The 11,149-nt window shown below is 40.0% G+C and overlaps 1 protein-coding gene across 5 annotated transcripts in view; it reads left to right on the plus strand.

Annotated features, from left to right (window-relative positions):
• The window catches only part of RhoGAP19D (Rho GTPase activating protein at 19D), a 563,531-nt gene extending 552,659 nt beyond the window's left edge, over positions 1-10,872 (plus strand). For 4 of the 5 annotated variants that reach the window (XM_069338865.1, XM_069338868.1, XM_069338866.1 and 1 more), the window contains 3 exons: positions 1,615-1,699; positions 9,197-9,498; positions 9,688-10,872. In XM_069338865.1, the coding sequence (XP_069194966.1) occupies positions 1,615-1,699; positions 9,197-9,498; positions 9,688-10,512 (1,212 nt within the window). In that variant the 3' untranslated portion in view covers positions 10,513-10,872. Of the gene's footprint in view, positions 1-1,614; positions 1,700-8,658; positions 8,781-9,196; positions 9,499-9,687 lie in introns of those variants that run through there. The other variant, XM_069338869.1, reaches the window with a different exon arrangement.
• Positions 10,873-11,149: the final 277 nt, after the last annotated feature.

Below are 11,149 nucleotides of genomic sequence, written 5' to 3' on the forward strand. Positions count from 1 at the left end.
TACACAAAGGTGGACAGGGCTGAATTCTAAAAGAAGTGAATTCCTGGAACTTGGTTCATTATGAGGACTATGACCAGGAAAGTCAGTCACTTTTCAGGCAGTACTGAAATGGGTACTGGCAGTCCATTTTAAGGCAATTCTGAACAGTCTGATGCTCCTCGATACCTTTTTTTAATTTTGAAAACTCAAAGAAGACAAAGTGTTAAGGTGTGATATTTACAAATGCAAAATATCTGTACCAGTATTTCCATTTTGTTGTAGGAATAAATTATGCACCAAATAGGTATTTTAAATCAGTGTCGGTTATGTACAATCTCTGCAGAAAACTGTTGTCTAGTGTTCTATGGACTATTTCCCTGCTTGACATTGAAGGATTTGTTCAAGTTCAATATGCCTATCCTCTCCAGTGTCACCATGGAGAGGCTCTTCTTTTTGAGGAAAAATGTCCTTAAACCAGAGTGATCAGGGCTCGGAAACAGCTATTTTGAAATGCTCATTTTCTTGAAGGGAAACTGTAGCTTTCAACTTATTATTATATTTTCCTAGTTTCATTATATTAATTTTGTATTAATTATATTTAGTATTTAACTTTAATTTACTAAAGTTAAATATGAATGATTTTTGGTGTCTTCAATTGTGTACTTTATTTCATTTCAATTAAATTCTTCACTTATATTTAATGCAAGGACAGAATCAGTCATTGTTCCATTCTTCCAAAAGGAGCATGGAAACAGCAATGTAAATACAGTAAGTTGGACTAAGTACAGCATATTTACAACTGTTTAATCTTGCCATAATTGTAATGATTTGTTACAAATATAGTTTCTAATTCTACCACTCTAGTGGTAGTCGGTATGGTAGCTAGCTACCAGTTGTTAGCCAAGTGAGGTATTGGGTTTACCCTACGATTTCTATGATCGCTGGCAGAGGGGCACCTAGTATATGAATCCATTTTGTATAATTGTGAGGAGTCACTCACTAGTGAATTGATAAAGACTCTCCACTGTTTCTGCAACTCATCTATGTGATGAGACCATTTGAAAATATTCCTACTATAGGATTATACGTTATTTTAAGCCTAGCTTGTGTATTATGTCCTGGGTGGATCATAAGACATTGGCTTACAGAGTAACCATTTTCCAGTCATGGCTATTGACATCAATGCCAGTTCATAAGGATATACTGTTCTACATTTTGCACCCATCTTGCACATACAACAAAATGCTAAAAGAAAATATTTTAGGCTTTGTTTACATGACAGTTATGAGTGAAAAATAGCTTGGTTATAATTTTCCTGGTCTTAAAAAATTGCAGGCATTTTTGCAGAGAATAAGTCGCAAAAACGTGGCTGGAAATTATATACTTAACTCACACATTCGGAAGGAAAAGAAAGGAAATAGCCAATGTTTTGGTTTGACCTGGAAACTTACCAAGTCTTGATTAAGGTCCAGGACAAACTAAAACTTATCACTTTCTTTTCTTTTCATATGTGAGGGTTGGGTGTCTCTTTGGCATAGTTGCAAATGATTTTAATTTGATAACTAAGGTTTTAATGAATAGCCAAAAGTGAAGTTAGAACTTTGCCATATCTTATGAATATATAATCTACTACAGATTTTAAATGGTCCAGAAACTGGAATGCCGCGATGTGGTTCACTAGACTCTCTACGAGATGGCCCTCACATACCTCATGATGATGGTGAGTTGCTTTTTGTATTTTCACTAAATACAAATGTATTAAGTTAAGAGAGCTTCAATATTAAGTTATATTCCTAAAGGTCTGCATTTGAATTCAGATACGTAGAAACAATGCAGTTCGTTGATCTAATAGCTAAAAGGTTGAATGGGTTTCTACTATATATTTCAGCATTCCTTTCATCTCTTCTGGTTAATGAACTTAAAATGAATTTTGTTTTTTCAGAGGAAGATGTGTTGAATGAATTTATATAAATTTAGGGTTGTGGTCATTGTTTGTAGATGGAATAACCATTGGTGATTTTCCTGTATCATAAAGAGAATCTTCAGTCGGTGATTCCCGCTCTTTCTCTCTTCATCTCACCCACAACCACACTCATAAACTACAATCCAGTCAAATAAAATTTAAATTTCATTACCTTAACTAATTTAATAATCTATAAATTTATTTTTATTTATTATTTTTTTGCCTCTACCCTTGGGGAGGAAAGGGTATTATGCTTGTACTGTCTTTACTGCTTCTCATGTCTTGTATACTGTATACTCATACTGTACTACTTTGCACCATCTGAGTTGGGATGCTGTGAGGAGTTGATGAACATGTTGCATCCTAGCTTCATTCACTACCATGGCTTATGAATGAAACCACAATAACTAACAAATTCATATCTGTACAGTCACACTGTTTAAAAGTTATCATTATTGCCCATTGCCCCAGTCAAGTATTCAGGGTCATTTCAGCATAATAGGACTTCAAATTGAAACAACCATGTGTTACTGCTTGGAAGACATATGTATAAAATATATGCATATATGTTTATTTTAACCTAAGTTTTCATTAGTGACCTTAATTTGATCTGAAAGTTATATTACTTTGTTTCTAAATGTTGTTATATCTACTGATCAAAAAGCGCTCCTTGACAAAAATACTTATACTAGAGGTAGTATAGATATCTTGGATTTTATTATGTAATTTAAATCCCTTCTACACACTTACTATCAACATACATTATTATATAATTTCACATCTATCTTCTCTTTTCTCAAGAATGTTTTGTGATCCATTGTCTATATTATTTGTATCCCTGGAATTGATATTTATGATTTTTATTGTATTATTATGTTCTTTAAATTTTCTGTGGGGAGCCCCATCAGCTCCCAGGAGCTATCCAGCTGATATGTATCTATTAGCTTTCTGGCATCAGTCAAGTCCATGACGTTCTTGCCTACTGGAGACCAGATCCAGAACCTTAGAGAGGCACGAGGAGCAATGACCTATAGAAACCCCTGTGTGGTTGGGAACATTTTATGTCTGCCATCAACCGGGTCTGGCACCCAGAAAGGTAGGCACCCTAAAACAAATTCCTATTCTGGAGAAAATATTGCCACCGAAAGCCGAACGAGTGGACAGACCTCCCCAAACAAAAATTAGCAAACGAGCATGTCATCATCACGTTGCCGCGCCGCTGTCTGCGCAAGCCCCCTCCCTCCCCGGGAGGGGGAAAGGGGTAGCCCCAGACCTTCGCGCCAGCAATCCAACCGGCAGTTCTTGGCTGATGTGATACTGGCAGGTCATGTGCCTCTGGCTCCTGTTCTGATCACAGTTACTGTGCCTTGTGGCATGGTCTGTCTGTACAAGTGGTGTGTGAGCCAGGAGAAAAATTCTGCGGTACTCGGACTGCATGTGCCTAGGGTTTCCTTCCCTAGGTGCCCTGTAAGTACTGCCCTTGGGGCTTGGGGTCACCTTCCACAAGTCACCTTGGGGCCTACCTCCGCTATATCTTTTACTGCTTGGTACTTGGCTGCCCTTAGAGTCAGCTGGAATTTTTATTGCCTTTGTATGCCTCTGGGTAGAAGGTAGTTTTCGTCACTGGTAGGGACGCAGGGTACGCATTTTCAGATCAAATTTATATCGTAACTCGAAATTATCGTAAGTCGGGGCAATTGTAAGTCGAGGTGCCACTGTATCTATATATTATATATCTATATATATAATAATATATATTATATAATATCAGGGAGATCCTGGAGCCAGGGAGATGGTGATGTTAGTGAGACACTAATACCAGGGAGATCCTGATGCCAGGGAGATGGTGATGTTAGTGAGACACTAATACCAGGGAGAAGGTGATGTTGTCCTTCTGGCTCCTTGGTGGCCGGCCCAGCCTTGGTTTCAGGCACTGCTTGCTCGGTGTCCGAACCCTCGTCTTCCTGCGGCTCCGCCTCTTTCAGCAGATCGGTCCATCCCGGTATGAGGCTGGTTCATTCTTCTCCTCAAGTCTTCACTTCTGGAGTTTCTGACTCAAGTCTATCATTACTTGTATGGGGCGCAGGTGACTTCGTTGTTGGTCTTCCGCCTGCGTGCTTCGTCTCGGTGGCAGTATGAAATTTCCTGGCAGTCCTTCCGGATTTTCCTCTCATTGCGTAGGTTTACTTCGGTCTCTGATAGAATTGTCTTGTCCTTCCTTTCGTGGTTGTTCCAGGACCGTCATCTTATGCCGAATACTGTCGCCTTGTATCCTGTGGCGCTGGTGGAGCCGCTCCAGCTTGCGTTCGGTATTGATGTTACTTCTTCCCTGTTCCACAAGCTGTTTCGTGTATTGTTTCACCTCTGGCTTGCTCATGCCCCTCCTGACCCATCCTTTTCTTTGGACCGGGTGCTCTCTTTTCTCTCTTCTTGGTTTTTAGTGGTCTCTATTATTTTTCTAAGGCTCTTTTTCCTGTTGGCATTGGCCCTAGGGGTCAGGTTGGGGAGCTTCATGCTCTCCTCCAGCTCAGGGGTTTCTGCTCCTTCAGTCCTGGTGGTAGGTTTGTTCGATTGCAATTGTCTCCTTTTCTAGCAAAGAATGCAGCTGCTTTCCAAAGGGGTCCTTGGGTTGTGGATGCTTGGTTGGTCAGGCCGGGGGTGCATCTTGTGTTGTGTTTGGTTGTGGCTCTCCGCCGTTATTTGCACGCCACAGTTTCGGTTGCTGGGGATGCACTTTGGGTTGACCCGGTTTTCCTCCTTCCCTCTTCCTGGGATTGGGTCTCCCAAGTTGTTCACAGTGTTATTAAGCCTAGCCAGCCAACGATCTATTCTCGTGCCCACAACGTTCGTTAGTTTGCTGTTGTGGCTGCCGTCTTTGGCAACATGTCTTGGATTGACATTCGGATACAGGGTTTTTGGAGGTCGAACAAGGCCCTGGCTGCTCGCTACCTTGTCAATGCCCCTGCTCCTGCGTTGTATTGGGTCGGCGGTTGCAGCCAGTTGTCTCAACTTTGGAGTTGTCTGAGGAGTGAGGACTGACCGCCTCCCGGGATAAGTCCCTGTGTTTTTTCTTGTCTATGGGCAGCTAGCTCAGGGGAGCCGACGGGGCTCTACCCAGAAAACCAGCGTTGAATGTAACGAAACTCCATTTTTGGGGTGAGACCCAGAGGCTCTCCAGCATCCCTCCCTCCCTCTGGTCGGTGGTGTTTTTGCGTGTTTTTGACATCCAGCCTAAGAACTGCTGGTTGGATCACTGGCAGGAGGGTCTGGGGCTCCCCCTTTCCCCTCCCCGGGAGGGGGGGGGGGTGGTTGCACAAACAGCAGCGTGACAACGTGAAGATGTCATGCTCATTAGCTAATTTTTGTTTGGGGAGTTCTGTCCACTCGTTCGGCTTTTGGTAGCAATATTTTCACCAGAATAGGGGTTTGTTTTGGGGCGCCTATCTTTCTGGGTGCCAGACCCGGTCGATGGCAGACATAGAATGTTCCCAACCACATGGGGGTTTCTACAGGCCATTGCTCCTCGTGCCTCTCTGAGAGGGGTCCAGGTTCTGGCTCGTGGTCTCCGGTAGGCAAGAACTCCATGCAATTTGATGCCAGAAAGCTAATGAATACATATCAGCCTGGATAGCTCTGGGGAGCCTCTGGGTTTCACCCAGAAAATGGCATTTCATTACATTCAAAGCTGTTTTTTTTTTTTTATTTGATATCTGGAGAAAGCCTTCACATGTCAGGTTGAAACTTTGGAACGTTATATATGGTGATAGTGCACGTAACTACCTGGTGGCTTATTTTAGAGCCATTCTGATCTGTTTTACACAGTTGCTTTTAGAGGCAAGACCCACTAGACCCCAGGACAGGTTTACCTGTCATGGGGGTCCTGTGGGTCCTGTGGTTTACCTGTACTGTAGTTGGTTACAAGAATTATACTCTCCAGGCATGTGATAACTTGATCTAAAAGGCTATTGCATGTAGTGGCTTGCAGGCTCTCATATCATTTATGGCTAGGTTGATCAGACATTTCCTACAGGATGTTCTCTAATTGTTTCTAGAACAGTTTTCATGCATTGTCAATGCAGATCAGGTATCTGCACTAAGACAGCAGGAATCTTTTTAAATACTGTATATCCCTATAAGTTGACATTTGGGCTAAGGAGGATGTTGGTGCTAGGGAGATGCTGGTGCTAGTGAGACATTAATACCAAAGAGATCCTGGTGCTAGGGAGATGCTGGTGCTAGTGCGACACTAATACTAGGGTGATCCTGGTGCTAGGGAGATGCTGGTGCTAGTGCGACACTAATACTAGGGTGATCCTGGTGCTAGGGTGACACTGGTCCTAGGGTGACACTGGTGCTAAGGTAACACTGGTGCTAGGGTGACACTGGTGCTAGGGAGAATCTGGTGGTAGGGAGAATCTGGTGGTAGATAGATGATGATGCTAGGTAAATGGTGGTGCTAAGGTGACGCTGGTGCTAGGGTGACACTGGTGCTAGGGTGACACTGGTGCTCAGGTGATGCTGTTACAACAGCAAGGGTGGTGCCAGGGAGATGCTGGTTCTAGGAGACGTGCTAGGAAGATGTTGGTGCTAGGGAGACTCCGGTGCTTAGGAGATATTGGTGCTAGGGAGACACTGATGCTAGAGAGATGAAGAATATTTATTCCAGCCCAAAATTACTGTCAAAAATATGCATTTCATTAAACTCATTCCCATTCAAACTAATTAGCAACCTATGGACTGTGAATGGGTATATTCAGCTCATTCTCTTGCCATTCTATATCAACCCAAGCATTTTACCTAACCTATCGAGGCATATGCATAGAAAGCGTCAGTAAAATAGTACTGTACTATAGTTTTTACTTGTATCATATGTCACATTTTTTATGAATTGGCCAGTTCCATTAAAAATGTGACATATTAGGGGAGAGGACAGTATGTTGCTGTTGTCCCTTCCCATTCAGGCAATACTGCTCTATTTGTGGAGACCATGTTATGGCATGGTCTTTCCTTTTGACTGCCCTCTTGTGGCGGGCCCCATTGACAATCTTCGCATTTTGAATTATTTAGCAGTTCACCACCTTTATTAAGACCAGGTGCTGGCTCTTTCAGTGTCACTTTGCACCCTTCCTGCACTCTCTCCTCTCTCACCTAATACTGTATGTCGTATTTTTAATGGAATCGACCAATCCATTAAAAATGTGACTTACTGTATGAGTAAAAATTCAATTCATAGTATTACCGTAGTATAGACACCATAGTATAGGTACCATAGTATTGACATTTTCTGTGCATTAACCTTGGTTGGTTAGGTAGGTTGATTGGGTTCATAAGTTTCTGGTTTATTTCAATATGAGAAAACAAGCTGCTTCCTTGCACCAGTATGAGGTATCTTGGTGGTCTTTCCAGCTTTTCCTTTCTCTTTGCCAGTTATCCACTATTTCTGTACTAGTAATCATGTCCTTTTTGTCCTTACTGTTTGTGGTACTCCATCTCCTCTCCATTACTGTTTCTTCCTACCATTTGGCCTCAATGGAGCTTCTCCTACTTGCTTCTTTTATCTTGATGAATAAAGATTGAAACAAGGGAAGGGGCATTTGTCCCATGTTAACCAAACCAAGCACTAGTATCCCAGCATGCCACTAGATAACAGTTCACGACTCTCCTGGATTCAACCTGCTCATCCAGCTAACTTGCATGCTGCCTCAAAAGGCCCCTGAACCACATGGGGAAGATGGGCAAAAAGGGGCAGGTAACAGAAGCTACTGAGGCCACACAGAAAGTGGCATTGCATTACACTCAATGATGTTTTCTGGGAAGGCTTCCCTCGGTGACTTTCTGGGCTGTCTCAGGAAGCCACTGAGGAGAAACTCCAGAGGCATTTCATTACATTTAATGCTGGATTTTGTTTAGATACTGTATATTCATTTGTTTAATTGTCCATCGTGAGATATACTTTAAGGGACTGGGGATACCTCACTTGATCGTCTATTTTCAATCGAATCAACATGTAGTTAAAATTATCCTGTTAATTGAAGTACTGTATAGTATTGTTAAACAATATCTTACTTTTATATAAAAACAAATATTACATGCTCTTGATATATTTGCCAGATAATAGACTGTCTTTCTCTTTTTTTCACAATGCTGCCATTCAGGTCTGCTTCAGGTTCCTATCTTTCTTAAGTGCCTCCATCTTTCTGTTGAAAATTTATTCAAGAAATAGTGAAAGAAGCACAAGAGGTGTGAATTTTCTACATTTGATGCTTTAAAATAAAGCCCGCTCTTAAGTTGCAATAATCTTGTGCTGTTTATATCCATTTTGCTATGTTATAAATACGTACTGCCTTATTGCTCATGCCCCCTCTGTAGTCAAATAGGTACACATAACTGAGCCATTTTTCCTATCAGTTTGCTATGATTTTTCTTTTTAAAATTTTACCAGTTTTTGTTTTTTTTATTATAATGTGGAAATTTGGACCAGTTTAGATATGGTTATTATCATAGGTTGCAGAGAATAAGTCACATTAATGTGACTGAAAATTAATAACTCAGCTGACACATGAAGAGAGAGGAAAGTGGCAACATTTTGATCCATCCTGGACCCTTATCAAGTTGAAGCAATATTATCACTTTCCTTTCTTTTCACACGTGTAGATTGGATTATTATCATAGGTCATGAGAATCTCAGATGCCTCTTGTTCAAATCACCTTTCCAGCCCCATGTGAACTTTCAACAGTAGTGGTAGAAAAGCCACCACATGTTGCGAGGTCCTCGTTCATGGGTGCAGCCAAGGGCCTCTTCGCTAATATTCAGTATGCTAAAGTGTAGGCAAGGAAGGTGAGAGTAGAAGTAGAGCTGCTTCTCTCTTGCTGTTTAAATGTGCTGTGGTAGCAGTCATGTCTTAGTCATATTTCATAATTTTTGTGTGTGTAACCTTGGTGCTATTCTAAGTTCTTTGCTGATATTTAGTTAAGTGACAAATGTAATGTCCAGCACGGTAGAGTATAGATATTAATGGGTGTTTTTACTTATATCTTTGTTCTTTGAAACCTTGGGAGGCTTTAACCACTAAACAAGCAATGCTAAAATACATTTTTAACTAAGATTTTGAGTGTATACTTACAATCCATATACCTGACATTTTTTGTTTACTGTCCCATGAAATGCAAAACAAAATCTATTAGTTTTCTTGAATTTTAATGAAATAATATAAATAGGTGGATTGCACCTACTTCATAATAATTAAATTACAGGTAGTGATCTACTGAGCGCCATAACTGCTACATTTGAGGAGAAGATGCGGAGTCTTCAGGAGTCTCATCTAGGCCTCGTGACGGCAGTCACCGATGATTACATCAGCAGCTTTGACCCTTCCTCTGATGTGGGTCAGCTACATGACCATACTGGTACCACAAGAGGAAAAACAGAGTGTCGTTTATACCGTGATCCTTCCCTTCACCGCCGCCGCACTAATCCTCGGAACCCATCTCTCAATGCTAGTACATCCTCTTCCTCCTCTGCTGCCAATGCAGCTCTCACCTCAACTATCTCCCAGGTACTATATTATCACTTTATCTGAACTCTTTTTCTGCAAATTTTATGTTTTAAATTTGTTTTTATTACCTTACTATACTGTAATTTAATTCATTATTATTATCTTAGCACTTTTACCATAAATTTTACTTTTAAATTTGTTAACTATAATTACATCCATAATTTGATTCATTATTTATTTTATCAACAGGTAGAGGCTGCCTGTCAGGCTGCTAAGTTTGTAGAAAATGAAAACAAATTATTGAGTGAAGAAGTAAAATGTGATGTAAAAGTAAAGAGGTCAGACTCCTTGACTAAGTCAGAGAAAACTGAAAACAATTTAAAAGAAAAAACTGAAAAAAGGGCTCGTGAATTAAAGCGCACTGACACTCAAGAGAGCCTAAGTGAAAAAAAGCCTAAAGAAATGAAGAGGTCAGATAACCTGGATGGAACAGAACGTTCACGAGATTTATCTAAGAAATCAGAGGTAAAGGATAATTCAGTGGGATCTACTAGACGTACTTCTGAAGTGAGGAGCAGAAGGCATAATGTCAAAGAACTTAAAGAGAAATTTGAACAAAATACAAGCACTCCATCTAGTACCAATCCCATGAAACCATCCACTGTTTATAGTAATGTAAATAACAATAGTACTAAGACAAACAAATCAAGTATGCGGCGAACAGGGTATCGTGGACATATTAAGAGACGGCACACTGTTGGTGGTACCAAAGATCTGGCCAAGTGGGCATGGTTACAGAGTGCTGAGGTGTCTAGAAATGCTCCACGCTCCACACGTCTTTCTGCATGGGAGCGCCTCCAACCCTTGGTAGCAGACGAGAGACTAAACACTGACAGGACATTAGAAGCGTGGCTAGCCCATGAACGCATACGAACATCTTCACCAGACCTGTCAAGACCTCAGCAATTAGTACTCCATTGTGACATGGATGATAAAGAAAATCTTCATCGCCGCCTTAGTGTACAAGAAGCAACATTGAATCCACTTTATCCTCTACTAGAGAGTCATGTGTAATGGAGTACAGTATAAGTCATCATCAGTGTCTATGTTACTCACTCTTTGCCTCCAATACTTAAAACTAGTGTTTTTAAAGGCACAATCAATATATAGACAATGTAAACAATGTTGCAAACATTAAAAAGTGTTGGAATTTTGAGAAGGGTAATGAACAGTGCTGTGATTTTTATGTCTTTTTAAGTGTTATTTCAAAAGCATATCATTGAATGTGTATATGTGTGTATGTGTGTGTGTGTATATGTGTATGTGTATGTGTGTGTGTGTATATGTGTGTATGTGACAATGTCAGACCACAAAGGAAGGATTGAAACAGGAATTTCCTAACTTTCATATTTAATAATACAACTTCAAAATGATACATCCTTCTGAAGATGTATTATTAAATACAAAAGTACTATATATATATATAATATATATATATATATATATATATATATATATATATATATATATATATATATATATATATATATATATATATATATACACACACATATATATACAGTACATTATATATATATATATATATATATATATATATATATATATATATATATATATATATAAACAGACAGAATAAATTTGTCTGAGTGTTTTGTGTTCAACACATCACAGGCTTGCATAATTAAATATT

Source organism: Procambarus clarkii, chromosome 40 (assembly GCF_040958095.1).
Source record: "Procambarus clarkii isolate CNS0578487 chromosome 40, FALCON_Pclarkii_2.0, whole genome shotgun sequence".
Classification (NCBI taxonomy): Eukaryota; Metazoa; Arthropoda; class Malacostraca; order Decapoda; family Cambaridae; genus Procambarus; species Procambarus clarkii.